This window comes from Oryctolagus cuniculus, chromosome 12, assembly GCF_964237555.1.
Source record: "Oryctolagus cuniculus chromosome 12, mOryCun1.1, whole genome shotgun sequence".
In the NCBI taxonomy this organism is placed as follows: Eukaryota; Metazoa; Chordata; class Mammalia; order Lagomorpha; family Leporidae; genus Oryctolagus; species Oryctolagus cuniculus.
The window spans coordinates 89,381,099-89,408,777 of record NC_091443.1 but is presented as its reverse complement, the minus strand read 5'-3'; the positions used below and the strand labels follow the sequence as shown (position 1 = coordinate 89,408,777).

General features: G+C 54.8%; 1 protein-coding gene across 1 annotated transcript; it reads right to left on the bottom strand.

Moving 5' to 3' along the window:
* Positions 1–57: 57 nt before the first annotated feature.
* On the bottom strand, positions 58–26,630 carry MAP2K1 (mitogen-activated protein kinase kinase 1; the record flags this gene model as incomplete). Its single annotated transcript, NM_001082629.1, is given in 10 exon segments — positions 58–171; positions 666–711; positions 1,043–1,104; positions 4,119–4,183; positions 4,570–4,771; positions 8,044–8,168; positions 18,272–18,323; positions 18,875–18,952; positions 25,140–25,286; positions 26,420–26,630. Coding segments are annotated over 10 exon segments (1,102 nt in total), but the record flags the coding sequence as incomplete, so codon positions are not given.
* Between the last annotated feature and the right edge of the window lie 1,049 nt (positions 26,631–27,679).

The following is a 27,679-nucleotide window of genomic DNA, read 5'->3' as shown; positions in this document are numbered from 1 at the left end:
GACAAGCACGGGAAGAAGACCGCTGGGCGGGGGTCGGCTCCACGCCACGCCCCGTGCTCACACACCGGCCGCGTGCGTCGGCGTGCTGGGCTGGTTAAGGCCGATGGTGGAGCACAGCCAACCAGCAAAATCCACCTCCTCGGCATCAGACCTCTTGATAAAAGCATGAACCTGCACGCAAGGCGACAGGGAGAAGAAACGGTCACAAAGCCAAGAGGAAGACCCAAGAGGCTGCGGGGTGGAGCGCGGGCTGCACCTGAAAGACCCCTGGAGCCGCCCTTGAGCAGCAGTGGAGTCAGGGCGGCAGCGGCAGCAGCTCTGAGGCCTGGGCCACTGCTTGGAGCATGAAAGGCCATGGGGGCCCACAGGAGCGCCTTCCCGTTCCCCACCACCCAACAGAGGAGGCAGGTCAGGGTAGAGAGGCCCTGGTGCTGGGGGGCCGGGGAGAGGCCCTCTCTGGTCTCACTGGGGCAGGGGAGCACTGGCTTTTCCTTCACCCCATGAAGGGTAGAGGCGGCTGGGGCCTGGCAGCCCGCAGGGGTCAGGGCACAGCAGGAATGGGCTCAGGAGGCCCCAGGTGGGTGGCTGGGGCGGGGTGTGGGGGGACAGAACACAAATCGACAGGCACTGGACTGGATCTAAGGATCTGAAATAAATGCACTCACCATGAGCTGCTTCAAGTCTGCTCTCTCGGCGGGGTTTTTTATTAAGCTTCAAAAAAGACAAGACAGGGTGAGAGCCACTGCCTGGCACTGGTTCTGGCCCACCTCCCCGCACGCCGCAGGCTGAGGAGGTCCCCGGGCCTCCGCCTCTTCCCTTTCTTAGCACAATGGCCTGCACTCGGAAGGCCACCCCTTCTTAATCACACTGAGGTCCAAAAGCAACATGCCAGTGCCCGGAGAGCAAGTGCCCAGGGCAGCAGCTGCAGCCAAACACATCCTGTAGGTCCCCACACTCTGCCAGAAGGGGTGTGTCTGTGTGTACGCACATCCCCAACAGAGGCCAAGCTGGGGCTCCCAGGGGAGGTGGGGAGCCGACTTACCATTTATTCACAAAATCTTGAAACTCCAGGCTGAAGACTGCGCTGGGGAGTTTCGGAGGAGGCTGCAGAGAAAGGTGAAGCTGTGAGACGCGTGGGCTCCCGCTCCAGCCATCTCCCCGTCCCGCCCGCCCTGCACAGCACTGCCTTTGCCCAGCCAGGGGTAGCTGCTGGCCACTGTGCTGGAACTGCAGTATAGCACTTAGCACAGTCAGGACTGGGACCAGGTCAAGTGTCCAGCACTCACTTGCCTGGTGACTTAAAGCAAATCACTCTTCCTCCCTGAGCCTCGATCTTCCTCCCGTGAGATGAGGCGCTGCCTTTGGAGCTCTGACTACAACCGAAAACCCTGGAGTGGGGCATGGGGCGGGAACCAGCAGCAGCAGCTAGGCGCACGTGCAAGCCACCACGCAGAGCCCAGCCCTGCCAGCACCTGCACACGCAAGCAGGAGAAAAGATCCCCTCCTAAGCCCTGAGCCCCGGCAAGGCAGAGGACGGCTGAAACACGAGTGGGTGCAGTGCTGGTCCCAAAGAGGGGGCCTGCACACCGCAGCAGAGTCTGCTTGGGGAGCAGCCAGCCCCCAGGCACAGCGGCCGTCCAGCCCCACATCAACAGCGGAGACCCTGACACCCTCTACAGGAAGGCACAGCCTTCCTCCCTGAGGCCTCTGAAGTCTGAGCGAAGGCCAAGGCCCAGAACCCAGCGAGTCCCACCCTGCAGGCACTGTCCAAGGGAGTGGGGAGGGGGCTGGGTACAGCAGGAGGAGCCTGTCTCCTCACCTGTGCGAAGTTGGAATGGAGGTGAGGATGTGGGAGAGGCGCACGGTGCCCCAGGAGAGCAGCAGGTGCACACTTAAGCGCAGGGCTCCCCCAGGCACCAGCTGAGGGCGTTATCCTGACTGCGCAAACCTGACCTGCTCTGCAGGCCGAAGCCCGGGGGCAGCAGGGACCAGACCTGAGCTGCCACACACGGTGCTTAGCACAAAGCTGTGCAGACATAAATCAGACCCCTAGTGGCAGGGAACATGTTCCAGGGATGGCTTAGCCTGCGGCCTGCTGGGTCTGCAGTGGACAAGGGGGACCTTCCTGAGCCTTTCCATAATGGTCCCGGGGCCCTGGAGCCCAGGCCACGCTGCCCCATGCAGCCCCGGGCCTAGTTTGTGAAAATGCTGAGTGCAGAATCTCATTCCTGAGGAAGAGGCTGGGGCCAACCCTGTGGTCCTACACGGCAGCCAACTCGGGCCTCAGCTGCCTCCCAAACTGCCAGAACTCGTCCAGGCTTTCCAGCCAGCCACGGCTCTCCCCGTGGCCAGGGGCGCTGGCCCTGTCCAGACTCCTCAGCCCAGCTCCTCCAGACACGCCCCCTCCACCTCCGAGCACCTCGAGCTCCTGCACAACGTCCTACTCCCTGCAGACCCCGTGCTTTGTCTCCGAGAGGCTGGTTCACTCCCTACACGCCAGCACTGCCACGTCTCCCACGTGGGTGCAGGAGCCCAGCGCCGTGAGCCATCACCACTGCCTCCCAGGTCGCACATCACACATTAGCAGGATCTGGAATCGGAGCAGAGCCAGATACTCCAATATGGGATGCAGGTGTCCCAAGCAGTGTCTTTTTTTTTTTTTTTTTTTTTTTTTTTTTGACAAGCAGAGTGGACAGTGAGAGAGAGAGACAGAGAGAAAGGTCTTCCTTTTGCCGTTGGTTCACCCTCCAATGGCCGCCGCGGCCGGCGCATCACGCTGCTCTGAAGCCAGGAGCCCCAAGCAGTGTCTTATCTATCCCTTTTTCATTTACACACAATGGCATACAAGTACACAATTCACCAACAATGCTTGTCTTTGCATTAAAGTCAGCCAGCAGCAACACGCAAGAAGAAACTTGTGGTTCGTCAATAGTTTCACTCCAAAATAACCACTGTCTTATTAATTTCCAGACTTTATTGCACGTACAAGGGTGCTTCTAAAAGTTCATAGAAACATGAAATTAAAACTGAGTTTATTCTGGTGTATGAAAATATTTGGAACTCTAGCAGTGTTCTCATAATAAGCAATTTCCACATCCTATGCCATTTCTTGCACAAAACAGTTTGTACTTTTAATTTTTCTTTTCTTTCAACAGCTGGTGCTGGACCAGGCCAAAACCGGGAGCTTCTTCCGATCTCCCACATGGGTGCAGGGGCCCAAGCACTCTGCTGCTTTCCCAGAGGCCTTAGCAGGGAGCTGGATCGGAAGTCGAGCAGCTGGGACTGGCACTCCCAGGGGATGCCAGCCCCTAACTTCATTTTCCCTGTTTCTGAAGTGCTCTCGTGTGTACAGACGTGGATCTTTCACAAGGAACTGACCACAGTGCACACACTGTAATAATCTGCTCTCTTCACACAGGGTATGGTGGATATAGTCCCTGTTTCTGTACTCAATTTTACATTCATGGTTTTCAAAATTTTCTTTGAGAGAAACCTAAAAGGAGGGCTCCCACCTGCTGGTTCACTCTCCAGATGCCTGCAACAGCTAAGGCTGGGCCAGGCTGAAGCCAGGTCTCCCATGCAAAAATCCAGCCAACTGAGCTCTCACTACTGCCTTCGGGGCTGCTTGGCAGAAGCTGGAATCAGGAGCTGGGCTCTGAAGCCAAGAGTGCTGAAGGGGATGTGGGTATCTTCCCAGTGGGACAAAAGCCCTCTGCTCACAGCTTGTTGGTGGCATTTCCAGGAGAAAACACTGCACAGCAGCTACATACGCGTCCGCCTGGCCTCCTCTCCACAGCCTGCCAGGCGAGGGGCTTCTGTTTCTCCATCTTTGGACCCCAGCTCTACTCCCACCCCTGCCCGCAGTCCTCGGGACACAGCAAGTACGCAAGAAAGCCTGGTCAAGTGGGAAAGCTGGGGGCTCCCGAGTCTGAGCGAGCAGGAGGGACCCTACGGGATTCCTGCAGGTTCTAAATCGGCCTCTCAGCTCCAGCAGCATGGCACACGCAGAACACGGAATCCCTGCGGCCCACGCGGGCAGCTACCCGCAGGATTCCCGTCAGCTCAACCATGGGTGTTTTCTTAGGAGGAGCAACTCCGAGAGGGCAGGGTGCACTCACCTCATTGACGATGTAATCCAGCAGCTCAAAAATCGCCATGGGAGGCCGGCTATCCATTCCATACGCTGTCCATGCCAGAAAGAGAAAGGAAACACTTCTCAGAAACAGACAGGGCTTGGGCACGGAGCCTGGGACCCCCAACAGGGGCAGGGACGATACACAGGTGCAGATTCACAAAGGCACACGGCCTGGGATTTGTCGTGTGAACTGTAATCTCAGAAGATCTACCTACCACAGCAGCTCAGGTGAGGTGATGTGCAGAAAGTGCTAGCTAGGGCGTGGTGGGGACCCAACCAATGGCAGGAAGCTGCTGGCCACCACGGGAACTCCCTACCCGGCCCCCGCCCAGCACCCAGCGCAGGGTCCCTGTCTGGGCCGATGACGCAGAGCCAGCCTTCCAGAAACCCCCGGCTCTCCCGGAACGCAAGCTGGGACACACCAGGCCACTCACAGCTGAGGGGCCGCCCAGGGGTCCTGGGCCTGGGCGGAGTCTCGGCCGCATCGCCCTCCACCTGGCACCCAAACATCAGCTCCAGCTCCTTGGCGTCGGGGGGCGGGATGGGGTACCGCCCCACCGCCATCTCCACCAGGGACAGCCCCATGCTCCAGATGTCCGACTGCACAGAGTAGTGTGTCCCCTGGAGTCTCTCGGGCTGCAGGACAGAGACACAGACAAGACCACCTGAGCTAAGCTGGGCCCGGCGCGGGCACAGGCCCACATCTCCCGTCCCGTCCTCTCGGGGCTGCTTCAGCAGCACCAACCAGTCTCTTGAATTTGGCCTCGCACCTGCCCCCAAACCAACCCTCGCAGGCTCTGCCGCTCGGACCCCTCCTCAGGGTTCTATCTGCCCCTGGGCTGCCCTGAACTGGCAGAGCTGACTGCTGGGCCCTGGCTGCTACACCACGCCAGCGTTCCAGCTTCATCTAGCCTGGCTGCAGTCTTGTAGTGCAAGGCAACCTGTCCACAGCCCGTGCGAGAGGTTCATCCTGTCACCAAGTCTGAACCAGGACGTCTGGCAGCACGGACACACTAGCCAGCCTTCCATCACAACGCGCGCTGGAAGAGGGACGTCAGCGCACGGTCCAGGAGGCTGGCGGTGCAGATCGGACAGCCCTACTGGGCTGGCATCTAGTGAAGCTCCATCCCTATGAACCTGAGACTGGGGAGCAAGTCCTTACCACGCGGGCCTTTGGGGGCAGCCAAGCCAGAACAATGGGCCTGGGGTTCAAGGCCCATCTTTGGGGTTTCTAAACTATGAGATCCCGAGCCTCAGCTTCCTCACCTGTAAAATGGGGCTGCAGCTGACAGTGGTAATAGTGATAGCAATGGAGCAAAATGCCCATGCCACTTACTAGTTGCTGAGAGGGCAAGTGAAACGAAATCCTAGACTATGTATTGCCAAGATTGATTGACATTGGTGGGACAGACCCAACAGAAAAAAACACACACAGAGTTGTACTACACAAAAGCATCACTTGAAATACCACATGTATTTCAAGAATTTTAAGAAAAACTATTCTCACTGAGGTATATTTATTTAGACAGCAAATTAACTCCTCCCATAAGGTTTCTCACTAACACTGGAATATCTTGGAACTGACCTTCTAACCACAAAGACATAAACCACTAATCCTGGATCAATAAGGCCCACTGCCTGTCCGCTGACTCTGAACCTGAGAGGTAGGCCGAGCAGTTCGGGGCTAACAGCTGCTTGGCTATCAGCCACGTAGGGAATACGCAGTGAGGAGACAGGGAGGGTGGAGGCCATCGGGGTGGCCAGCAGGAGGAATGCAGGCCTGGCAGGGACTCCCTCACCGGGAGGCGAGGGAGGGCTGGCTGTGCACAGCGCCAGCTGGCAAGGCGGCTTTCAGTCCTGCCTGGCAAGGGCTATGGTTTGAACATTTGTTTCTCTGAGATCAGGGATTCGGTGCCCAAAGTCTTACGTGACCAGCACTGAGAGGGTGGAACCTTAATCCAGTTCCGAGGTTTGGAGGAGAGGCCTCTGGGTGGTGGCTGCGTCAGATGGAATCATGAGGGTGGAACCCCTCGATAAAGTCCTCGTGGCTTTCCAAGGAGCTCCACAGACTTACACACACGCTCACACCACACCTCCTGCCATGTGACGCTTGGTCCTCACTAGAGCTAGGGCTGCCTGACTCTGGACATGAACTTCCACAACTATGAGCGTGGGGTAGGCACTGTGTTGCATCCCATCCAGGAAAGCCAGTTCAAGTCTCAGCTACTCCACTTCCAATCTAGGTTCTTGCAAAATGCATCCTGGAAGGCAGCAGATGATGGCTCAAGTACTTGGGCCCTGTCACCCAACTGGGAGAGCGAGATGGAGCTCCTGGCTCTTAGTTTTGGCAAAGCCCAGCCCTGGCTGTTGTGACCATTTCGGGAGTGAACCAGCGGATGCAAATCTCTCTCAGTCTTTCTGTCATTCTACCTTTCAAGTAGATGAAAATCAATTTAAAATAAACATCTTTTTTAAAATGGTGCATTAAATAAAGCTTTTATCTTTATTTAAGATTTATTTGTTTATTTGAGAGGCGAGTTATTGAGAAAAAGAAGGAAAGACAAAGAGATAGAGATCTTCCATCTGCTGGTTTACTAACCAAATGGCTGCAACAGCCAGAGCTGGGCCAATCTGAAGCCAAGAGCCAGGAGCTTCTTCTGGGTCACCCACGTGGGTGCACTTGGGTCACCTTCTGCTGCTTTCCCAGGTGCATTAGCAGGGAGTTGGATCAGAAGTGAAACAGCCAGGACTTGAACCCAGTGCCCCATGAGATGCCTGTACCACAGGCAGCAGCTTTACCTGCTATGCCAGAGCGCTGGCTCCCAAGCCTTTTTTCCTTAAAATGCTTTCTTTTGGTAATGTTAGTTTTTAATTATTTATTTCCATTTAATTTAAAAAAGAGAGAAAGCTCTCCTGTCCACTGGTTCACTCCCCAACTGCCCACAACAGCCAGGGATGGGCCAGGCTGAAGTCAGGAGCCAGGACTCAATCCCGTCTCCCACATGGACAACAGGACCAACCGCAGGAGCCACCACTTGCCGCCTCCCAGGATGCACCACCCCAGCGGAGCTGGGACCCAAACCCAGGCACACTGTTACGGAGTGCCACGAAGCAGCCCCAGGAGCATCTTGCACCCTGTGCCAAGCGCCTGCCCCACCCACTCCCCTTCACAAAGTTCGCTGCCAGAATCTCACCCTCCTCACTTCTGAAACAAGAACAGCAATCGTTGCCACAAGGACAGCAGCATGGATCAGGGGAGAGGAGGGGAGGAAGCCACAGGGCTGACAGAGAACACAGGCCACCCCACACACGTGTGCCTGACCCCCCCCCCCCACTCCACTGATGGCTCACCCCTGCCCCGTCACAGCACTCACCTGGCCCCGGTCTCTACCATTCCCAGCTGTCCTCAGCCATATGCCTTCTGCCTCCCCGCCCACACTTGATTAACCTCTGCCTGGCCCTGTCCCCAAGGAGCTCCTAGTACAGGGAGGGCAGAGTGCACACAGGTGCTGCCCCAGGTGTGGGCACAGCACGCTAGTGGCAACAGGGCCCAGTGGGGTTGGGGGCAGGAGGGCAGACCCCGAGAGGATGCTGGCCAAATAAGAACGGCAGGGGACGAGGACAACTGGGTGGAGATGTCCACAGGGCAGGGAGCTCACTGTCTCCAGAGAGAAGCTCAGCTCCATGCCCACAAAGGTCCAAGTCCTGCAGGTGAGGCAGGGGCCCAGGCACACCGGTTCCCCCCGCCTCGCTGTGACAAAGTGGGGGAGGGGTTTTGGGTGGGGGGCAGCAACAGGCACTGTGCCTTAGCCCTCCTTTCTTGGCCCCTGACCACCACTCAGGACTGGAGCCTGGCTGCCATCCCCAACTGGACAGGAAGCTGGGGAATCGGCCCCTGCTGTTCATACCGACATATAAGACCTGGTGCCCACGAAGGAGTTGGCCATGGAGTCGATGAGCTGCCCACTGACCCCGAAGTCACAGAGCTTGATCTCCCCGCGGGAGTTGACCAGGATGTTGGAGGGCTTGACGTCTGTGAGGAAGAGAAAGCAGCAGTGAGGGGGCGGCGGCAGGCAGACCAGGGTGAGGCACGGCAGCCCCGCGGGACAGGTGCCTCCGCTTGCAGACGCGGGACCCCACAGCCTCTTGTCTCCCCGCCTTCATGAGGGTGGAGGAAGGACTGGCGGAGGTGACATGCTCAGTGCTGTGGATGTGTGGCAGAAGGCCAGTAGATTTCCATGCTCCGGGAAAACAGTCTTGGCCAGATGACACACAGGGAGAGGCCGTCATGAACAGTCAAGGCTTCAAAGTCTGTTGCTTCAGCAGCCCCGACTGGCAAGACACAAACCTGCCATGGCCACAGGGGTGGGGCTGGGGGAGAGCTCCTATCCTTGACCTCTGTCTTAGGAACACATGAGCCAGGGGTGGGCTGAAATCACTTACCCAGCAGGCCCCAGAGCCACATCCACCCTGTTGGTGGCGGAGGCCTGGGTCAGCACAGCACCCCAGCACCAGGCCCAGCCCCTCCCTGCACTCACTCACCAGCCAGCCCTTATGCCCACTGGCCGTCACACATACCAGCCACAGGGCCCCCGCCTGCAGAGAGGCCACCTGCCACCTGTTTCTCCTTCCACTGTCCCCTCTGATTCACACAACTGCCCTGCAAAGTGGACGAGCCAGGGCCATTACCATTGCCCACAGGCAGGGCGCCTGGTGAAGGGCCAGGGCGCAGTGGGCAGCATTGGTAAGTAGTAGATTCACTCACGGGCAGGCAAGTCCAGGGGTGAAACCCTCGACGCAGACAGCACAGCCCGCACAGGACAGACCCCGTAGGACACTGGGAAATCAGACACATCCAAGCCTCCGTCCTTGCTGCTCACCAGGGCCACCACTAACATCCCACTGCTTCCTTTGGACGTTTTCATACAGATGCTACTTATTCTTAAATTGAATCTAACAAGACTACTGAAGTATCTTTCCAGGAAAAATTGAAAAACAAAATAAAACAAAACAACCCTGCAACTCCCTCGGGTATCCCAGAAAGTCCCCTCGGCTCCGCCTCCCTCCATCCACCCTCAGTGCCATGAGCCCCGGGTAAGTGATGGCCACATGCCCCCCCCCACGCACACACACACACACACACACACACACACACATACACACACAGAGCCACTGAGGCAGACTTCCAGAGCCTGAGCCACCATCCCTCGCCACGGCCTCCCGGGGACACGCAATGAGGAGCCCAGGATTCAAGACCCTTCCTAGTCCCCCTGCAGCCCCAAGGCCCTCAGAGCCTCCCAAGGCATCTGGCTCCTCCCCTTTCCTGCAGGAGACAGCAGGGAACAAACTGACCAAGTCCCCAAGGTTATCCTGCCTAGCTTTAATGTGACAGAAGGACATTAATCAATGACCCGGACAGACAGCGGCTCGTGTGGCTTCCCAGGGACCTAAGGAAAGAGGGGGCAGCTGCTTGTCCGAGGCACTCGTCCCCATCCGGAAGTACCCACAAGCCAAGCCTGGGACACAGCCCTAGAGGTCGGGTGTTGAGGGTGGAAGAGCGGGGCCTGCAACACACCTGCTGGGCCTGGCAAGGATGGCAGCCACCTGCCTCTAGGCACCACAGCCTCTCATCCCCAAGCTGAACCTCGATGCCCTGAGCCCCTGACCACGCCAAACGTTCCCAGTTGTCTGTTTAGATGTGATCTGCTAGGCCTTGTTTCAGAATAAGAGACAGGGGGCCGGAATGCAGCCCTGGCCCCGGCGCGATGCCCAGCCTGCAGCAAGTCACCTCGTCCTACCACCGACACCGCAGTGCTGACCCCAGCTCCCGACATGATGCAGACGAGCACCAGCCCGAGGAAGGGTGGGCATGAATGGCTACCATGGGGGCAGCACCAGGGAACCCTCCTCCCCAGGTGCACGCCTTAGCTGTGCCTGCCATCTGCTTTCCAGTCACACGGCACGCAGGCTGCCTCTTGTCAAACTTACATAATGCGGCAGCTTCCCTCCCTCGCCCGCTGTCAGCTCCAGCTTCTCCCTCCCACCCAGGAACAGCAGCCTGGGAGGCTGTGCAGATCCAGGGGGTGGGAGAGGAGGCAAGGAATGGCCCAAGGGGCTTCTCCACAAGGGCCGCAGGTCCTGGGGGCCCTGCAGGTGACTGAGAAGGCCTGGCAAGGAGAAGCCGGGGACCCAACTCCAGAGCATGCTGCCCAAGCCGGCAGGCCAGGAGGCGCTCCCTGCCCCAACCCGTTCTCAAGCCCTGACCTCTGCTGGCACCTACACTCTGTCCCCAGCAGCCAGTCCCCGGCATCTTCTCCCACCTGTCTGCACAGCAACCAGCAGACCCTCCCTGCAGAGCCTGCTGACTCCCATTTGCCCTGGAGCACACTCCATGTTTCTGGGCCTGGCTTGCTTTTTCTTTTCTTTTCTTCTTTTTTTAAGATTTCATTTATTTGTTTGAGAGGTTCAGTTACAGACAGTGAGAAGGAGAGACGGCATCCGCTGGTTCACTTCCAAAACGGCCACAACAGCCAGAGCTGAGCCAACCTGAAGCCAGGAGCCAGGAGCTTCTTCCGGGTCTCCCATGTGGGTCAGGGGGCTAAGCACTTGGGCCATCTACTGCTTTCTCAGGCCATAATCAGAGAGCAGGATTGGAAGAGGAGCTAGAACTGGTGCTCATATGGGATGCCGGCACTGCAAGTGGAGGATTAACCTACTGCACCACAGTGCCGGCCCCTGGGCCTGGCTTTCTAAGTCCTCTGGGGCTCCTTCACCTCTCCACCTGCACCCCTACATGGCCCTCCACGTGTTCCTCCTCCAGTTCAGACTGTCCCGCCCCTCTGACTAGCCCTGCATTTAACAGTCTCCCCTGACCCCCCATTTCCTGTGTTGTCCCCTCAACCCTCTCACTTCCATTGCCATTGCCTCTTTCCAATTCCCCTCTCCAGCCTGGGAGATTACCCTGCTCCTGGCTCCCCACACCCACCCCAGCAGAACCCTCAAAGGCTGTCCAATGATAGCCCGTCTCCACTTCCTGAAGCCCCCATCCAGGCCCTGTGTCTCTTTCTGATCCTTCACTGTCAGAGGGGTGATGCTGGGAGGAGCCCCTGCAGCCAGGGGCCAGGCTGCGTGCTGCAGGAAGCACAGATCACCACCGGGCCCTGAGCAGAGAGGCTCCCTGAAGAGGCCCACGGGACGCTGAGGTGTGACAACCACTCCTGCTCCGCCACTGCAACCACGCGGATGGGAAACCAATCTTTCTGTAAAAATTAACAACCGGGGCTTAAGAAAAACAGAGAAATGTGTTCGTCTCTGATTATTTTCTGCCCCCAAAATAATCACTATTCCAAGCCTCCTGGGTTTTCTTTTCTTTTTTTTTTTTTTTTTTTTTTTTTTTTGATAGGCAGAGTGGACAGTGAGAGAGACAGAGAGAAAGGTCTTCCTTTTGCCGTTGGTTCACCCTCCAATGGCTGCCATGGCCAGTGCGCTGCGGCCAGCGCATCGCGCTGAGGCCAGCGCATCGCGCTGATCCAAAGCCAGGAGCCAGGTGCTTCTCCTGGTCTCCCCTGCGGGTGCAGGGCCCAAGCACTTGGGCCATCCTCCACTGCACTCCCGGGCCACAGAAGAGAGCTGGCCTGGAAGAGCGGCAACCGGGACAGAATCCGGCGCCCCGATCAGGACTAGAACCCGGTGTGCCGGCGCCGCAAGGTGGAGGATTAGCCTAGTGAGCCGCGGCGCTGGCCCCTGGGTTTTCTTTCAAGAGCACACACTGTGAAGTTTAACTACTGTGCATCTGGTGGTCCTCTTAAGAGGTCTGCACATAATACCTCATTCGTGTACTCTATCAACACACAGAATACTGCACTGAGTGGTGAGTAAAAGGGACGCAGTCCTTGTCCCTGTCCCCATCACTACCAGCACAGGGATGTCGGGCACCGACGACGTGGACCTGGCACCAGCCTGCCTGGGCGACAAGGTGCACAGCAGCTCTCCAGGTGTCCCTCTATGTCCAGGAAGCTTCATTCTGTTTGCTTGAGGCTAATATTAAAAGAAGTTGCATTCCCTAAGGCAAGACACAAGAAGGGGTGCATGGAAGAAGAGAGGGCAGAAGATGGGGTGGGGTGGTGGTGGGGTGGGCAAGGGAAATGGAAGAGAAGGTGCAGTGGCTGAGACACCACTTGGGACGCCCACATCTGAGCACCAGGGTTCAAGTGCCAAGCTCCACTTCCAACTCCAGGTTCCTGCTAACGCGCACCTGGGAGGCAGCAGGTGATGGCTCAAGGATGCTGGCTCCCGCCACCCACGTGGGCAACCTGGACTGAGTTGACCTGGCCCAGCCCCATCTGGTGCAGGCATTTAGGGAGTAAAACAGCAGATGGAAGAGCTCTGTGTCTGTCTGTCTGTCTGTCTCTGCCATTCAAATAAATCAAAGACTTTTTTTTAAAATACTAAAAAAGAAACAGACCAGGAGAGGAGGAAGGAAGGAGCAAGGGCCTACAGAGAAGCATGGAGGGGACAGGACAGCCAGGCTCTGGCTCACCTGTGACAAAGACTGAACGCAAAACTCAGATTACTTTGCATAAACAAGTTACCACTTTCAATAACAAGGGGGAGGAGGGACAAAACAAGATTTATAAAAAACAAACAACAAAAAAAACACACAGTGGCTTTCTGCTTCTGACAGCATCCCTGGCAGGGCCTTAGCTCCTTAGAAAGGGAGCTGACCCGGATAAGACAAATCCCCTCCCCAGAGCCGCCTCCAGCTTTCCATGGCCTCAGGGAGCTAATTAAGCAGCAAAGATCATCCAAATTCAGAGAAAACCCCAAACTCTTCAATCAGCCTTACCTCAACCTCTTTTTCCCACACAGACTTCTTCCCCAAGAGCTCTGAAAGAAGGCCCCAGCTCTCTCCCACCCCCTCCCAGCAGGACAGGGAGCTTGCTAGACCACAGCAGAGCCCACAGCAGCCCTGCACTGACCGGGCCAGGCTCTCACGTGTTCTCCCATCCCAACAGCGATAAACAAGCATGAGAAAGCCCTGTGTGCAGAGGACAACAGTGGCGGCCCACAGATGGCACCTGCCAAGGCTACAGGGTCTGCCCTCCCCAGAATTCAGATCACCAGGGCCCAGACGGTGCAGGCGTGCTGCAAAGCCATAGCTGGGGAAGGAGTCGCTCCCGGTCCAATCGCAGAGGGGGTGCTTTCTGGAATGGGCTGAAGAGAGAACATAGTTCTTGGCTGGGCTGGGTCAGCGGGAGAGCACAGGGCTTCCTTTTCAGCTCCAGCCCATTATTCTCCTTGACAAGTCCAAGTGCTGCAACTAGGTGCTGTTCCCACCTCCTTCTGATGAAGCACCAAGTGCAAACAGAGCCTTGGGAGCAGCCTGCCAGGCCCTAACAAGCTGCTATTTTTATCTCCCTCGACTTTGAAGACTCACAGCCAAGCCCAGCAACGCCGGCAGGTCTGCTCCCTCCCCTTCCAAGACTCCTCAGGGCTGAGAAGCATTCCTTTTCTGCCTCCTGCACCTCTCGCTGACAATCCACTGCTCCTCCCTTGACCCAAGGCACACAGTCCTGACAGCTGCCATGAAAGTTCAGGATCTGGTTTCCATTAGCACACGGTGCATTTGTCAAACAGGATGCCAAAGCCATGGCCTGATGCAGGGAGACAGGAGGGGGGAGGAAGAGAGAGGGCTGTGACAAGGAAGGAAGAGCTCCCAGATTCCAGGACCTCTAGTTTCTGATGTCTCCTGTTCTACAGATATGCAAATGGAGGCCCAGGATGAAGTCCTGCGATTTCACAAAATAACCTTTCTACCCAAAGAAACTGGCACCAAAGAAGCACATCCTCCCCACAGGCCACCCGATCACCTAGGGAGAGGAGCAGACGTGCAGCCTGTCACAAAGCCAGCGGACCGCCCACAGGCAGGGAAACCACGCTGGCTGCTCAAGAAAGGGAAAGGAGCTAACGTCTGCCCTGAGCTGTGGAAGGCTAGCTTTTCTCGGCAGGAGAGGGAACAAAGATCACGGGTGAAAGGAGACAGGCCAGGCGGAGCTCTGGGCATTCGGAAATAGGAGCGGGAAAGGGTTTCTAGTGGGGTCACTGTTCATGGTGACCCCGGCTCTCTCTCTCTCTCTCTCTCTCTCTCTCTCTCTGAAAGGCATTCTGAGAGTGCAGGCCATACGGACTCAGGCAGCAGGGCCGGGGTGGCCTGGGAGCAGCTTGCCCCGTGCTGCCAGACGGAACTGCTGGATAATCCTGTGATCCCACCCCAACAGTCTTTCTAACAACCAACCCAGTGTTAGTAATACTTGCCAGGGAAGAACTTGGGTCTTTAAGCCTGCTAGCCTTTCAGCATCTATCCCTTCTCCCCGTCACAAACCCCTCTTTTTCTTTTTTTCTTTTTCTTTTTTTTTTTTTTTTTTTAGACAGGCAGAGTGGACAGTGAGAGAGAGAGAGAGAGAGAGAGAGAGAGAAAGGTCTTCCTTTTCCGTTGGTTCACCCCCCATTGCAATGGCTGCTGTGGCCAGCGCACTGCACCGATCCAAAGCCAGGAGCCAGGTGCTTCTCCTGGTCTCCCATGTGGGTGCAGGGCCCAAGCACTTGGGCCATCCTCCACTGCACTCCCAGACCACAGCAGAGAGCTGGACTGGAAGAGGAGCAACCGGGATAGAATCTGGCGCCCCGATCGGGACAAGAACCCGGGGTGCCAGCGCCGCAGGCAGAGATCAGCCTATTGAGCCACGGCAGAGATCAGCCTATTGAGCCACGGCGCCGGCCACAAACCCCTCTTTTTCACTGGAAGGAGCTCCTCCTCCAACCTCAAGTAGCCCTGTGGATGACCCCACCCAACCCCCGCCAGTGCTGGTGTGCAGCCCAAGGTGGCCACCAAACTACACTGGACCCCTGAGTACAGTGACAGGTGGGCCCAGGAGCAGATACTCCAAGCAGGGCCAACCAGCAGTTGGAGCACTGATTTTTTAAAAAAAATATGTATTTATTTATTTGAAAGGCAGAGTGACAGAGTGCTGGTTCATTCCCCAAATGGCCGCAATAGCCGGAGCTGGCGCAGGATGAAGTCAGGAGCCAGGAGCTCCATTCAGGTCTTCCATGTGGGTGTCAGGGCCCAAGCTCATGGGTTATCTTCCATTGCTCTTCCCAGGGACATAAGCAGGGAGCTGGATCAGAAGTGGAGCAGCTGGGTCTTGAACCAATGCCCATATGGGATGCCAGCAACCCAGGTAGTGGATTTACCTGCTACACCACAGCGTTGGCCCTGGAAAACTGATCTAGAAGAGGGGAGTTCTTTCTCTGGGACTGGGGGTGCCAAGGACTAGATGTACCTGGAGCTTCTGAGGTACAGCCTGGCCCCAGTGAAGCCCACACAAGAATGAGCAAAGCCACAGGGCTGGCATTGTGGTGCAGTGGTTAAGCAACCACCTGTGATGCTGGCATCCCAGTGGGCACCAGTTCAAGTCCTGGCTGCTCCACTTCCGATCCAGCTCCCAGCTTATGTGCCTGGGAAAGCAACAGAAGATGGCCCAAGTGCTTGGACTCCTGACATCCACATGGAAGACCTGGATGGAGTTCCTGGATCCTGGTTTCGGTTTGGACGAGCCCCAGCCATGGTGGCCATTTGCAGAGTGAACCAGCAGATGGAAGATCAATTTCTCTCTTTCTCTGTATTCTGCCTTTTAAATAAGTAAATAAATCCTATTTTATGGACACAACAGGCATGCAAGAGAGCTGGCCAATGGACAAGCAAGGCAGTGGGCCCCACCAGGAGTGGTACCCGGCAGCAGTAGAAAGATACCTGAACTAGCTGGAAGAACTGTACCTAAATGGCACCTGCAAACACTACGCTTCCCCTGAGCACCACGATTGCACTTCCTCTCCCTTCCTTGCCGGCTTGGTGACACTACCGTATTGCTAGAAATGGTCGCATCAGAGCGAGGAGACCCTGAGAACATGTGTGAAGGGGCCTGCAGGGAATGCTGTGCAAAAGCAAAGCACCGTCCCCAGAACAACCTGGGACCTAAGTTCTTTCTGTGAACCAGTTCTACTCAGTGCAGGACATGGATCTAGAAACCCCTTCCGCCCTAATCATCCAATGCCTTGCACGCTAAACGAGGGAGCAGAGCACCAGCCTGTGCCCAGCGCTGGGCGGGAGAAGGCATGCTGTGCTACCTGTGCGGTGCTGCACCAGGCACGGCCAGCGGGGCCCCGGGCGTGACTAAGCTTAGCTGGCCACGAGGCTCCACAGCAGCACAGTGGTGCTAGCTATGGCGGGCAGCTGCTTTTCTGCTTGAGTGTGTGGTCCAGCTCTTCAACGACTCTCTGAGCTCCTTGGGGTCCCTTGCGTGAGCAAGTCTGGCTGGCTTAGGCCAAGCCAGGCTGTGTCTGTCACTGCACACCACAGAAATCTCCGCACGCCCACCAGCCACACAGCAGCAAGCAGAACCTGCGTGCTGGGCCGTTCTCTGCAGTTTCCTGAGGCTTACACAGGTAAACAAACCCGCGGGTACGAAGCAAGCAGTATGGCCAAGACTTGGATCCCAGACTTTGTCATTGGGAAACACTGGAATAAACGGGTCACAGTATCTTTTGGCTCCCTCCAGCAAGAGATGAAGTCTTCCCTCTTCCTTTGCGATCCTGACTTGACCATGGGATTTGCTCTGGCCAACAGGATGCTAACAAACCAAATGGCTGAGAAGTGTGAGGGTGCTTGAGGGTTGGAGTTTACCCACATTCGCTACCGGGAGGCCCAAGGTGAGCAGGGGAAGCCTGGGTGTTAGGCTCAGGGCATGAGTAATCACGTCAACCCACAAGGTGGTAGAAAGTCCAAACCATCTGTGTTTTAAAATACCAGCTTTCAGCGTGCCTTGTTCCATAGCAAAGAGTAATTGACATAATCACTCAGGGGCCAGTGTTGTGGCCCAGTGGCTTAAGCCAATGCTTGGGGTACCTGCATCGCATACTGGACCACTGGTTCAAGTCCTGATTGCTTCACTTCTGATCCAGCTCCCTGCTAATGCACCTGAGAAGGGTCTGCCACCCACCTGGAAGACCTGGATGGAATTTCAGGCTCCAGGCTTCAGCATGGACCAGCTTGGGCAGTTGCAGCCATTTAGGGAGTGAACTAGTGAACCAAAGATATCTCTTTCTCTTTCTCTTTCTCTCTTTCTTTCCCTCCCTCTCTCTCTCCCTCCCTCTCTTTCTAGCCCTCTCTCTCTCTCTCCCTCCCTCCCCTGCCCACCATCACTCTTTCAAAAAAATAAAACCTTTTAAAAAAAGAAATCATTAGGCTATCTCCAGCAAACAAATAAGAATAAAAATCTGAGGCAGATAAAAAGGCTCTTTACTCTTTTCCATGTTTCCTCAATGACAGAACGACAAGAAATAGAGTTTAAATTTCATTGGCAAAGACTATACTTAGACCAGAGGCAGATCCTACTGGCATGGAAGCCAGAAGCAGACGCAGGGAGACTGGCCGTCTCCCATGCACACCCTAACACAGATTTCTAGGAATCATCTGCTCGCTGGGTGAGGCTCAGGAGCCCGCAGTGCACGCTACCACTCTACAGCTCGTTACTCGCCCGGGCTTCCATAGGAGACCAGCCAACAGCACAGGTCTGAGGCTGAGCAGCGAGGCTGGGCCAGCCCAGGCAGGTGCTGCTTCCTGGGACAGAGTCCTTCTTCCCCTCCCTGACTGACACCCAAACATCTAAGCAGGGAGCCGTCCGGCTCACAGAGCCACTCCTCATGCCACAAGACAGTTACCTGCTGAAGCCAGAAAAGCTCTGGGAGGACGGGATGGCCCGGGCAGAGGGGAAGGCTAGCTGCTGCTTCCAGGGCTAAGCGGAAACCTTCCTCTCTTGGGAATGGAGATAAAGTCCAAGAGGGCCACTGAATAGCACAGGACACGGACTGTGGCAGGCGCTCGGCTGAGAAACACAAGTGTATCCAGACCAAGAGGGTGGGGCTCACTGCCCCAGCCTTCACACTGGACGAGGACTTGTAATAAAGACTGAAAGCACGCCGAAAGGCTTTTCCACCAAAACCAAACACAAGAGAGGACGCAGCAAACTCTGGACTTCAGCCAAATTCAAACGTAACAAATTCAAACATAACGCTTACCTCTGTGCATGATCTTGTGCTTCTCCCTCAGATACGTCAGGCCCTTGATCACCTGCGGGGAAGACAGCGTAGGAGCAGGGGGGCGCACACGCAGCGCTCGGGAACGCGCCCCATCTGCTTCCAAACGGGCTAGGAAATACTCCGGCCACTGTCACAATTCTGCCTTCTGTGTTTTATTTCATTTTTTTTGTTTGTTTTCTTAACCTGCCTTATGAAGCAACCATCTTTTTATACAGTTTATAGAGAATATTTTTAGGAAAATCAATTACTGTAAGCTTTATCAATTTCTAAAACCACTGCCTAGGAATGCATGTTTGTCTCAATCTGTGATCTGAAACAGCAGCCTGCTTTCACCTAAGTGGGAATCCCTTTGGATACCTCTGTCCTATTTTTTCTGACATAGATTTTAATGCGAAGAAATTCACTTTTCTTATTCTCACAAAAGAGAGAATATTATATATGCAGACTCTACAGAGGGAAAATTCTCATGATAAAATCTCATTTCTCTTAAAAAACTTCCTGCCTTCTTCCCTTGTACATTTCCCACCAATTCATTAACTTATGAAGAGGGAACTTGGAAGGAAAACTCCACAACATACTCACAGCAATGCTAACTTTCCCCAAAATTTGCTCGGGAATCCGTCCAGCTTTCTTCAGGACTTGATCCAAGGAACCCCCGTCCTAAGAACAAGAGGAGGAGACCATTGAGTGACGACGGCGCCAATTCTCCTTCCAAGTGTCAAACTGCAGGAGGAAAGGCAGTCTCACAAGCCTCCGGGAACGTGAAGGGCTCACCCTTGGCTCCACTCCAGACATCAAATGTGACGTGTGTGCAAGACACTGCAGGAGGCGAGCAACTCAAACCCTACAGACATCGTTACACAAGTCACTAAGTCAGTGGTCAGGAAAAAGGTTTGTGCACTGGGTGTCACGGCACAGAGGGTTAAGTGGCTGCTTGGGACACCCACGTCCCATCTCTGACTTCCAGTTCCAGTCCCAGCTACTCTGCACTTCAGACCCAGCCTCCTGCTGATGGGTCTGAAAAGCAGATGAGGGCCCACAGACTCGGCTCCCTGCCGCCCAGATGGATGTCCCTGGCTCCTGGCTTTGGCCTGGCCCAGTCCTGTTGCAGGCATTTGGGGAGTGATCTCTCAAACTCTCCTTTTTTCTGTCTTTCAAATATAAATAGTAAACATTTTTAAAAGGCTTGCTCTGCACTGAACTCACATGGTCGAGTGTGCAGGCTCTAGAGGTAAACTGTAAATCTGAATCCCAGCTCTGCCACTTTCTATCCAGGAGGCCCTGACCAAGTCACCCAACTGATAAATGAGGATGATGACAATTCTAAGGCTATTATAATATACAGGGCTGTTATAAGGATTAAATAAGCTAATACAAATAAATAAAGCACCTAGAAAAATGTGTTGCACAGAGTGAGTGCTCAATAACTGTTAGCCATTTTATCGCTACCGTGTAAGTCACAACTTCTATTTGGTGTTATCCCAACAAATCGAAATTAACAAAACCCAAAGAGAAATAGCATGAAAAGCAATACTATAGCCCACAAAACCCACCAAACACCATGGATTGTCAGGTTTGCTGGGGGCCAGATATGTGAATAAGAGCCGGGTTCTGCTCTCAATAAACATATTAACTAATAAAACAAAGGCAGAAACACGAAGAAAAAGAGCCGTGGACATGCAGAGTAAGGGAGGGATAATTCTAGCTTCACCTAGGAGGATGCAATTTGAACTAAAATCTCCCTCAAAGAATGAGCTTGACCTCTACACTTGGGAAGGGAAGGAGCAAGAGAACAGGTCGGGGCTCCTCAGTCAGACCAAAGGCAGAGCTGCTCTAAGCTGCCCCTGGGGCGAGGCGGCCCGGCCCTGTGAGTGCATGAAGAGCTGCAGTGGTGAGGGGTCAGGCTGGCAAGGGCCAGCTGTGGCCACAGCCTCAGCCAGGAACCAGGACCTGGCTATGTGGAAGCACAAGGAATGCAACCTGGGCGTTATTTCAGACAAGCCCCGCAGCAGCAGAGAAAGAGGGGCAGGGCTGGCAAGGAGATGACCGAAGCTAACGAGCAGACGGGACCACAGAAGAAAGGATGCAGGTGTGCTGTGAAGCCAGACTCTGGGGCGCACGTTCAGGGACTCTACATATGAGCCTGAGAGTGAGAAGAAATACTGCACTCAGAGAAGCCTAGTGCATCAAAGCAGGAGCAAGGGCAAGCCTCACCAGCAGAGGCAGGTAACTCCAGCAAACTCAAACTGATTTTCCAAGTACTCTGTCTACGTACCTAAGCAGTTACCATCATCACCTGTCACTTATCCAACACCTGTGCACAAAGCATAGGGACGTGGAAGGATGAGGGGTAGAAAAATTCTCTAAGACACAGATAAAACACACTCCTGCATTCAAAGGCACGACACTGGAAATCCTCCTCAGAAACCAGGCAGTCAACAAACAGCTGAACGAGGAGAACAGATGAAGCTGTGGACAAAATGGCAGGGAAGAGACTCCAAACTGGAGTGACATGCAAGCTGAGCCGTGAGGCGGGCGAAATCCAGAGCAGAGAGAAGTCCCCTCAGACACCAGTCTCCACATGCAGCCATCGGGTGGACATGACAGACAAAAGGACAGGGCATGAGCCCACCGCTATGAAGATTAAACAGCGCGTGTACACTCACAGAGCAAAATCAAAACACATGAAGGCGGGTTACTTCTGGTCTAGACAGAACCATCAGGGATTTCTGCTGCATGAAACTTCCTTCTTTCCCTTCCTCCTGTTCAGATTATCCACTACAGAGTACATGTCTCACACTTCTAAACTACTGAACTCGTCTATGAGAGCGCAGAATGCCATCTATGAATTAATTAGTAGGCCCTGAGCACCCAGCTTGTGCCAAGGCATTGTTAGGTAGACACAAAACCACTTTCTTTCTAGAGAAGGACTCACATCAAGGTTATGCTCTCCCGAGCGCCATGACCTCCAGCAATGCCAGAAGCAGGTTACCAACTTTTAAAAACATTCCACGTTTATAAAAAGAACAGTGTGGACCAATCGATTTCTGTGACACTCCACTTAAGGGAAGAGAACCAGCACAGCTGTGGGTTCCCCAAGGCAGGGAAGTCTCCACCAGCACGCGAGCTCCCCTGCCTCAGCGGGGCTTCCAGACATCACAAACTCCCTGGCACGACCACCTGATGGGCAGGAGGCAACCAAGGCCCACAGCAGACTCTGTGCCTCAACCTAGCCTTTCGCATGTGGCGCAGATAACCGAGAGGAGTCACGGGGCTAGAACCAGACAGAACTCCCTGTGACAGCTACTTTCCAGAGTTCCTGGGGGAGACTTGGCCCAGGCTAGCAGCCAGGCTGAGCCCTGAGCACTCAAACCAATGCCGTGTTCCTGGCTGCCTTAACAACATGACAGCCCCTGTGGCCACTTCAGGACCAAACCACGGCCCAGGCCACCACACCTGAGCCTGCAGCTCCTAGACATGCCACAGCACCCCAGCATGTCCTTCATCCATGGGAAGAGGGACTTTGTTCCAAGACACTGCCCCAGTGGAATATGGCTGCAGCTGCTCGGTTTGCACAGCTTTGCCTCATCACCAGGGAAGACTACAGACCTAGAAGAGAACAAAGCCACTCTGTCCAAATCAGCTTCAGAGAAGGTGGAAAAGCCAACCCTGTGGTTTTCAGGTCACTTCCTCCACTTCAGCAATGAATTTCACTCGGGCTGACCCAGGCAGACCCCTGGCTGCTGGGCAGAGCACAGGCAGCTAGCGGCCTTGCTTTTCACTTTCCCTGAGTAGGCCCCGTAAACATTTCTACTGAAGAGGAAGAAGCGTTGGCCCTCTTCCCTCACCCTCCTCCTGAGCTCTGAGCAGACTGACAATTGAAGGGGCACGAGGGGAGGGGCCAGCGCCAATCAGCACTGCCCCAAGTCCCCTGCAGCAAACCCTACAGCCCTTTCATGCTGCTTCGGGAACCTGCCAAGAACTCGCTGTCACCAACTACAGCTGCCGAAAGTGTGCTTATTTTTAGAAGCCAATTATTAACAAAGTCCGTGGTGCTTCTGTGAAGGTTTTCTATGGAAGAGACAAAGGCTTGATGAAAATAACAGCTCAAAAGCTTTTATTCCCACTGCGTGAGAAGCATCAACTCTGAGTCCCGGGCCCCGCCTGCTCAGACCCCGGGGGGGCGGGAACCGACTTCTCCGAGGATGGAAGTGTTCCTGCCCTGATGAGGGAGCACCCACTTCCCCAGAGTCACCACATTCACTGGGCACTGCAAACACAGCTTATTTCTAGGAAAGGCCAGGGCTCAGTGAGCACTCGTGACAGATCTACTTTAAAATGCATCCCTCTAAAAGGACCAGAGCAGGAGCTGTTGCTGTGACGTAGCAGGAAAGCCACAACCTGAAGCACGGACATCCCATAGGAGCACCAGTTTGAGTCCCAGCTGCTCCAATTCTGACCCAGTTCCTTGGTAAGGTACCTGGGGGAGCAACGGGAGATGGCCCAAGTACTCCCTGCACCATGTGGGAGACCCAGATGAAGCTCCCACCTTCTGGCTTCAGCCTGACCCAGCCTTGGCCTTTACGGCCATTTGCAGAGTGAACCAGTGGATGGAAGATCTCTCTCCCTCTCTCTCTGTGTCTGCCTATCCCTCTCTGTAACTCTGCCTTTCAAACAAATAAATCTTTCAGACAAAGAAAAGAAGAAAACGACTAGAGCAATGCATGGACAATATGTGGTCGGGTAAATACAACACAGCGCAGACTCCAGGTGGTGGGTTTATAGGTAGACACTACATACTTCCTTCGGCCTTCTGTGCACTTGAAAATGTTCACAATAAAGTGCTGGATAAGACAGAGCTGGCACTGAACACCCAGCGAAGGCTGTGACACAGAGCAGACCACAGCACCAGAGGAGTGAGCTGTGGAACAGAGCGCTCTGCAGAACACCACCTGCCAGTGCTGACGCCAAAGCGAGCAGCAAACCCGAGAACAGCGGCAGGCAGCGGCCAGGGAGTTCTCCCACCAGGGACAGCCGGTGCAGGCACACAGGGAACAGAGCAGGGGTCAGAGCACCCAGGGATGGAACAGAAGGCCACTCACAGGCCACAACTGCTTCCACCACTGTCCCATCTGGCCCCTACGGCAGCTGGGAGCCTCTCCAATCACATTAACAGACTGTTCCAGCCGCCCCCATGACCCAGATACACTGAGACAGAGGCCCTACCACTGGCCCTAAGACACGACTCTCTCACTGGGCTCCAGGCTAATCAGGCCTTCCCCCATCCTAGCCACTGTCACCCAGTCAACACCCCCGCCCCCTGCACCCCTCAAGCCACCAGCTGCTGCAGTGTGCTCCCTGCCTCTGGCGGCCAGTTCTCCAGGTTCAGGCTCCCCAGGGCAACTCCAGAGAGGCCTTCTGCTTCGGGGATTGTGTGGGAGCATCTCCTCCCAAAGAGCCAAATCCATGGGAAAGACACTGACCTGCAGCGACAGGAAATTGGCCAAGACTATGGAAAAGCAGCCCTGTCCTGCCCAATGTCACCTTGTCCTAGCGAGGAAGGCTTGGGGGAACAGGGGACATGGCAAAGCTGAACAGATGTACCCAAGGCTAAGAATGCAGACTGAAGAAGCATTCCAGAACGGAAACCCCCTCAGGAGCTCACAACAGGTCAGTGTGAGACAACTGGGAGCACACTGCTCTATTCCAGTGGGGTCTCACCGAAGGAACAGACCACGGTCAACACTGAGCAGACTGACGCCTCGTGCTCAGTAGCTCTTAGGTCCACACTCACAGCCCTCACTCAGCAGCCTGGCAGGTGCTGGAACACAGCCATGCAGCCCATGAAAAGCTCTGGGGGCAGAGACGCTGCTCCTCCCAGGGTTTCTCCACACACCACCCGGCCCCCCCAAGTCCTGTCCCCGGTAGTTCATGGGGCACTTCACACGGCCTGTGGACTAAAAACAAGTATTTGTGAAGCCAGACCCACGTGGATGAGAGACCTGGCTGGCCACAAGTGCCGAAAACCCTAGAACCACGGGATGTGAACTCCAGGAGGGATCCTGGACATACACTTGGCAAACGTCAGTTTATCACGATCCGTATTAACACTGTTACTGTCCCTGCTGAAGAGGAAGGGACTCCAGGACGGCAGGTCACGTCCGTGTAATCTGCCTACAAGGTCAGTTCCTCCCCACATGTGCATCAGGTGGGATTATGTCTCTCCACACGGAAAGAAACCCCACAGGCTGTCCTTCAAGTGGATTATACATACTCTGCAAGGGGCAGGGGTTGTGGCGCAGCAGGTTAAGTCTCTGTTTGCAACGCCAACATCCCTTATCGGAGCTCTGGTTCCACTCCTGGCTGCTCACTTCCAATCCAGTTCTCTGGATTCTGCTTGGGGAGCAGCAGAAGACAGCCAAGCAATTTGGGTCCTTACCACCCACATGGGAGACCTGGATGGAGTTCTTGGCTCCTGAGGAGTGAACCAGTGGACGAACGATTCTCTCTCTCTCTCTCTCTGCTTTTCGAATCAATAAATCTTAAATAGAAAAAGTTCTCTGAAGATAAGGGCTGTTTCACTCATCTTCATAACCCCAGGACCTTGTACCTAGCACACAGCACTACATGAACTACATTGTAACCAGATTTTACCCACGTCATAATCTGAGAATCCTCTGCAGAGGAAAACACAGGGAGACATGCACTAAGCGCAGCCCCGGGGACACCCCTTTGCAGGAAGGCAGGGACCCAGGAAAAAGTCTGTCCTCTGGTGAATATTCAAGTCTGCCCCAGGCTGCCTGATGCCCCCAGACAGCAGCTGGCCACTGCTCTGCAGGCCACATACCATGTGCTCCATGCAGATGCTGATCTCGCCATCGCTGTAGAATGCCCCGTAGAAGCCCACGATGTACGGGGAGTTGCACTCGTGCAGAACCTGCAGCTCCCTTATGATCTGGTTCCGGATAGCAGGTTTGATCTCCAGGTGAATAAGCTGGGGAAAGAAAATTGGGAAGAAGAAGAAATGGGTGGATGCATGGGTACAGGGGAATGAACCATCTTTCTTAAGCATTTACTCCTGTTTAAGAGAGGGGAGGAGAAACAGACCAAGTTTTCACAAACAAGTTTCTGCTCAAAGTACTGAGTGTCAACATATCAAAGCAGGTGCTGTCACCGTGGCTGCGCCTCTGCTCCTGGGAGCCACGCCCATGGTCAACAGCAGCTGGGAGGATTAACCCAAAGGGACCAGTGGAGCTGAGAGGGAAGAGAAAACTGGCCCTGAGGATGTGGTTGCCATTCACGGGCTGTGAGGGCAGGAGGGCTGGAGGAAGTAGGGGGCGTTCTCTTAAGCTGCCCCGCAGATTCCCCCTTGAACTCAGGGGCCTGGTGTGGCTGAAATTCACCAAAGACCTCAGATGCTACCTATGTCTCCAAACACTGCCCCCTGTTCCAGCTGGAGGGAAGTGACAGACACATCAAATGGTTACCTAGCAACATTCAGACTGGACAAAGTGCCAGGGACAATGAGGTCAGAGGAGAGGAGCAGTGCTATCGGTGTGGGCTGGAGCAGCCGGAAAAGAAGACAGAAGGTAGTCGTGGAAGATGGGTGGGCAGTGCTTACAGAGACAAGGAACAGCACAGGCAGAAACCAGAAGGCGTGTGCTGCGGAAGACATGGGCGAGCCCAACCCCTTGGGAGCAGGAAGAGGAGCGCCAGGGGCAGACAGGAGGGGACGTCCAGCTTGAGGACTGACGCCATGGTGGGGGGCTCAGACACTGCACTGCAGGGAGAGTGAGAGGAGCCGCTGGCAAGGACAACTGGAACTCAGTGTTGTGTGTGTCACTGGGGCCAAGAGACTCAAAGCAGCTTCTCTGGTGCTAGATAAATGACCAGCAGGCCCCCCGGCATCCTTTCCTGGGCACACAGACAGCTAATGAAGGGTCACCTACTTCCGAGACCGAGTTATGGCAATTAATACACTCACACACTTTAGCCTGCTTATCCATAATCTGACAGATAACAGGAGTTCGAAATTCATGCACAAAGTTACTGAGTGAGAAGGCTTGCTTCCGGCCCCCGGTTCGTCCAGGTGATGGTTTCATGACCTGTTGGTTGAGACAAACTCACCTTTCTGGCCATGACCAGGCCGGACGGCTTGTGGGAGACCTTGAACACCACGCCACCGTTGCCGGCTCCCAGCTCACTGATCTTCTCGAAGTCATCGTCCTTCAGCTCTCCCACTTTCTGCTTCTGGGTGAGGAAGGCCTCCAGGCGCTTCCGCTGCTGCTCGTCAAGCTCCAGCTCCTCCAGCTTCTTCTGCAAGGCCTCCAGGTTGGTCCTGCCCCAAGAAGGTGACACAGCCCAGCGTCAGCGCCAGTGCCAGCGAAACCAGCTCAGGAGGCCGCCCCACCATGGAGAGGCCCAGAGAAGGCCTCTGCCCCACGATTCACCCCAACACACCTACCCTGGGTGTGGAATGAAGGAACTACTACAAATCCATGAGAGAAACCACAGATTCTACAAACTCCAGAATGAGCCTCTTTAATCTGTTTTAGAAGTCCCATTTATACGGTTGGTTTTATTAGTAAGGCTTTACCATACATAAAGTAAAATTCCCCAGATCACTGAACTAAAACCAAACCAGCTATAAACTGAATCACAACTGCAAAAACTTCATTTCCAATGTGACCGAGTCCAGGAGCCGGGCTAATCAAGAAAGCCCGAGTAAGGAATCATACAAATGGTATCCCCGTGAGAACGGTAGCTAGGGGAGGCCCAAGCACCATCAGATGGAAGCCACCTGTGCCTGTGCTCCACTACACAGTGGGTATAGTCACAGTAACGCAGCACATACCGAACACAGAACTGGGGACAGGAGCTGGCAGGCTCCACAGGCAAGGCAGACGGGAAGCCCAGCTGCCTGGACTGACCGGTTTATGCTGTGCACACGTGTTCTGGTATTGCACTGTGCCCCATAAAAATGCATTCCGAGTATCCTCAGCTGGCGTTGTGACAGCACAGGTTAGCCACTGCTTTTACACCTGCACCTCACAGCAGAGTGCCTGGTCCAAGTCTTGACTACTCCAATCCCCAGCCGCTTCCTGCTAACGCACACGTCCTTGGAGGCAGCAAACGATGACCCGGTATCTGCATCTCTACAGTCCATGTTGAAGACCCAAATGGAGTTCCTGGCTCCTGCTCTGGCCTGGCTCAGTCTTGCCTCTTGTGGGTATTTAGAGAGTAAATCAGCAGATGGAAGATTGATCTCTCTCTCTCTCTCTCACTATGCTTTCCAAATAAAAATTAAAAAAAAAATCTTAATTAAAAAAGTATTATATTTAACAAAAATTTTAAAAGACTTTATTTTTTAAAAATGCTTCAAATTTT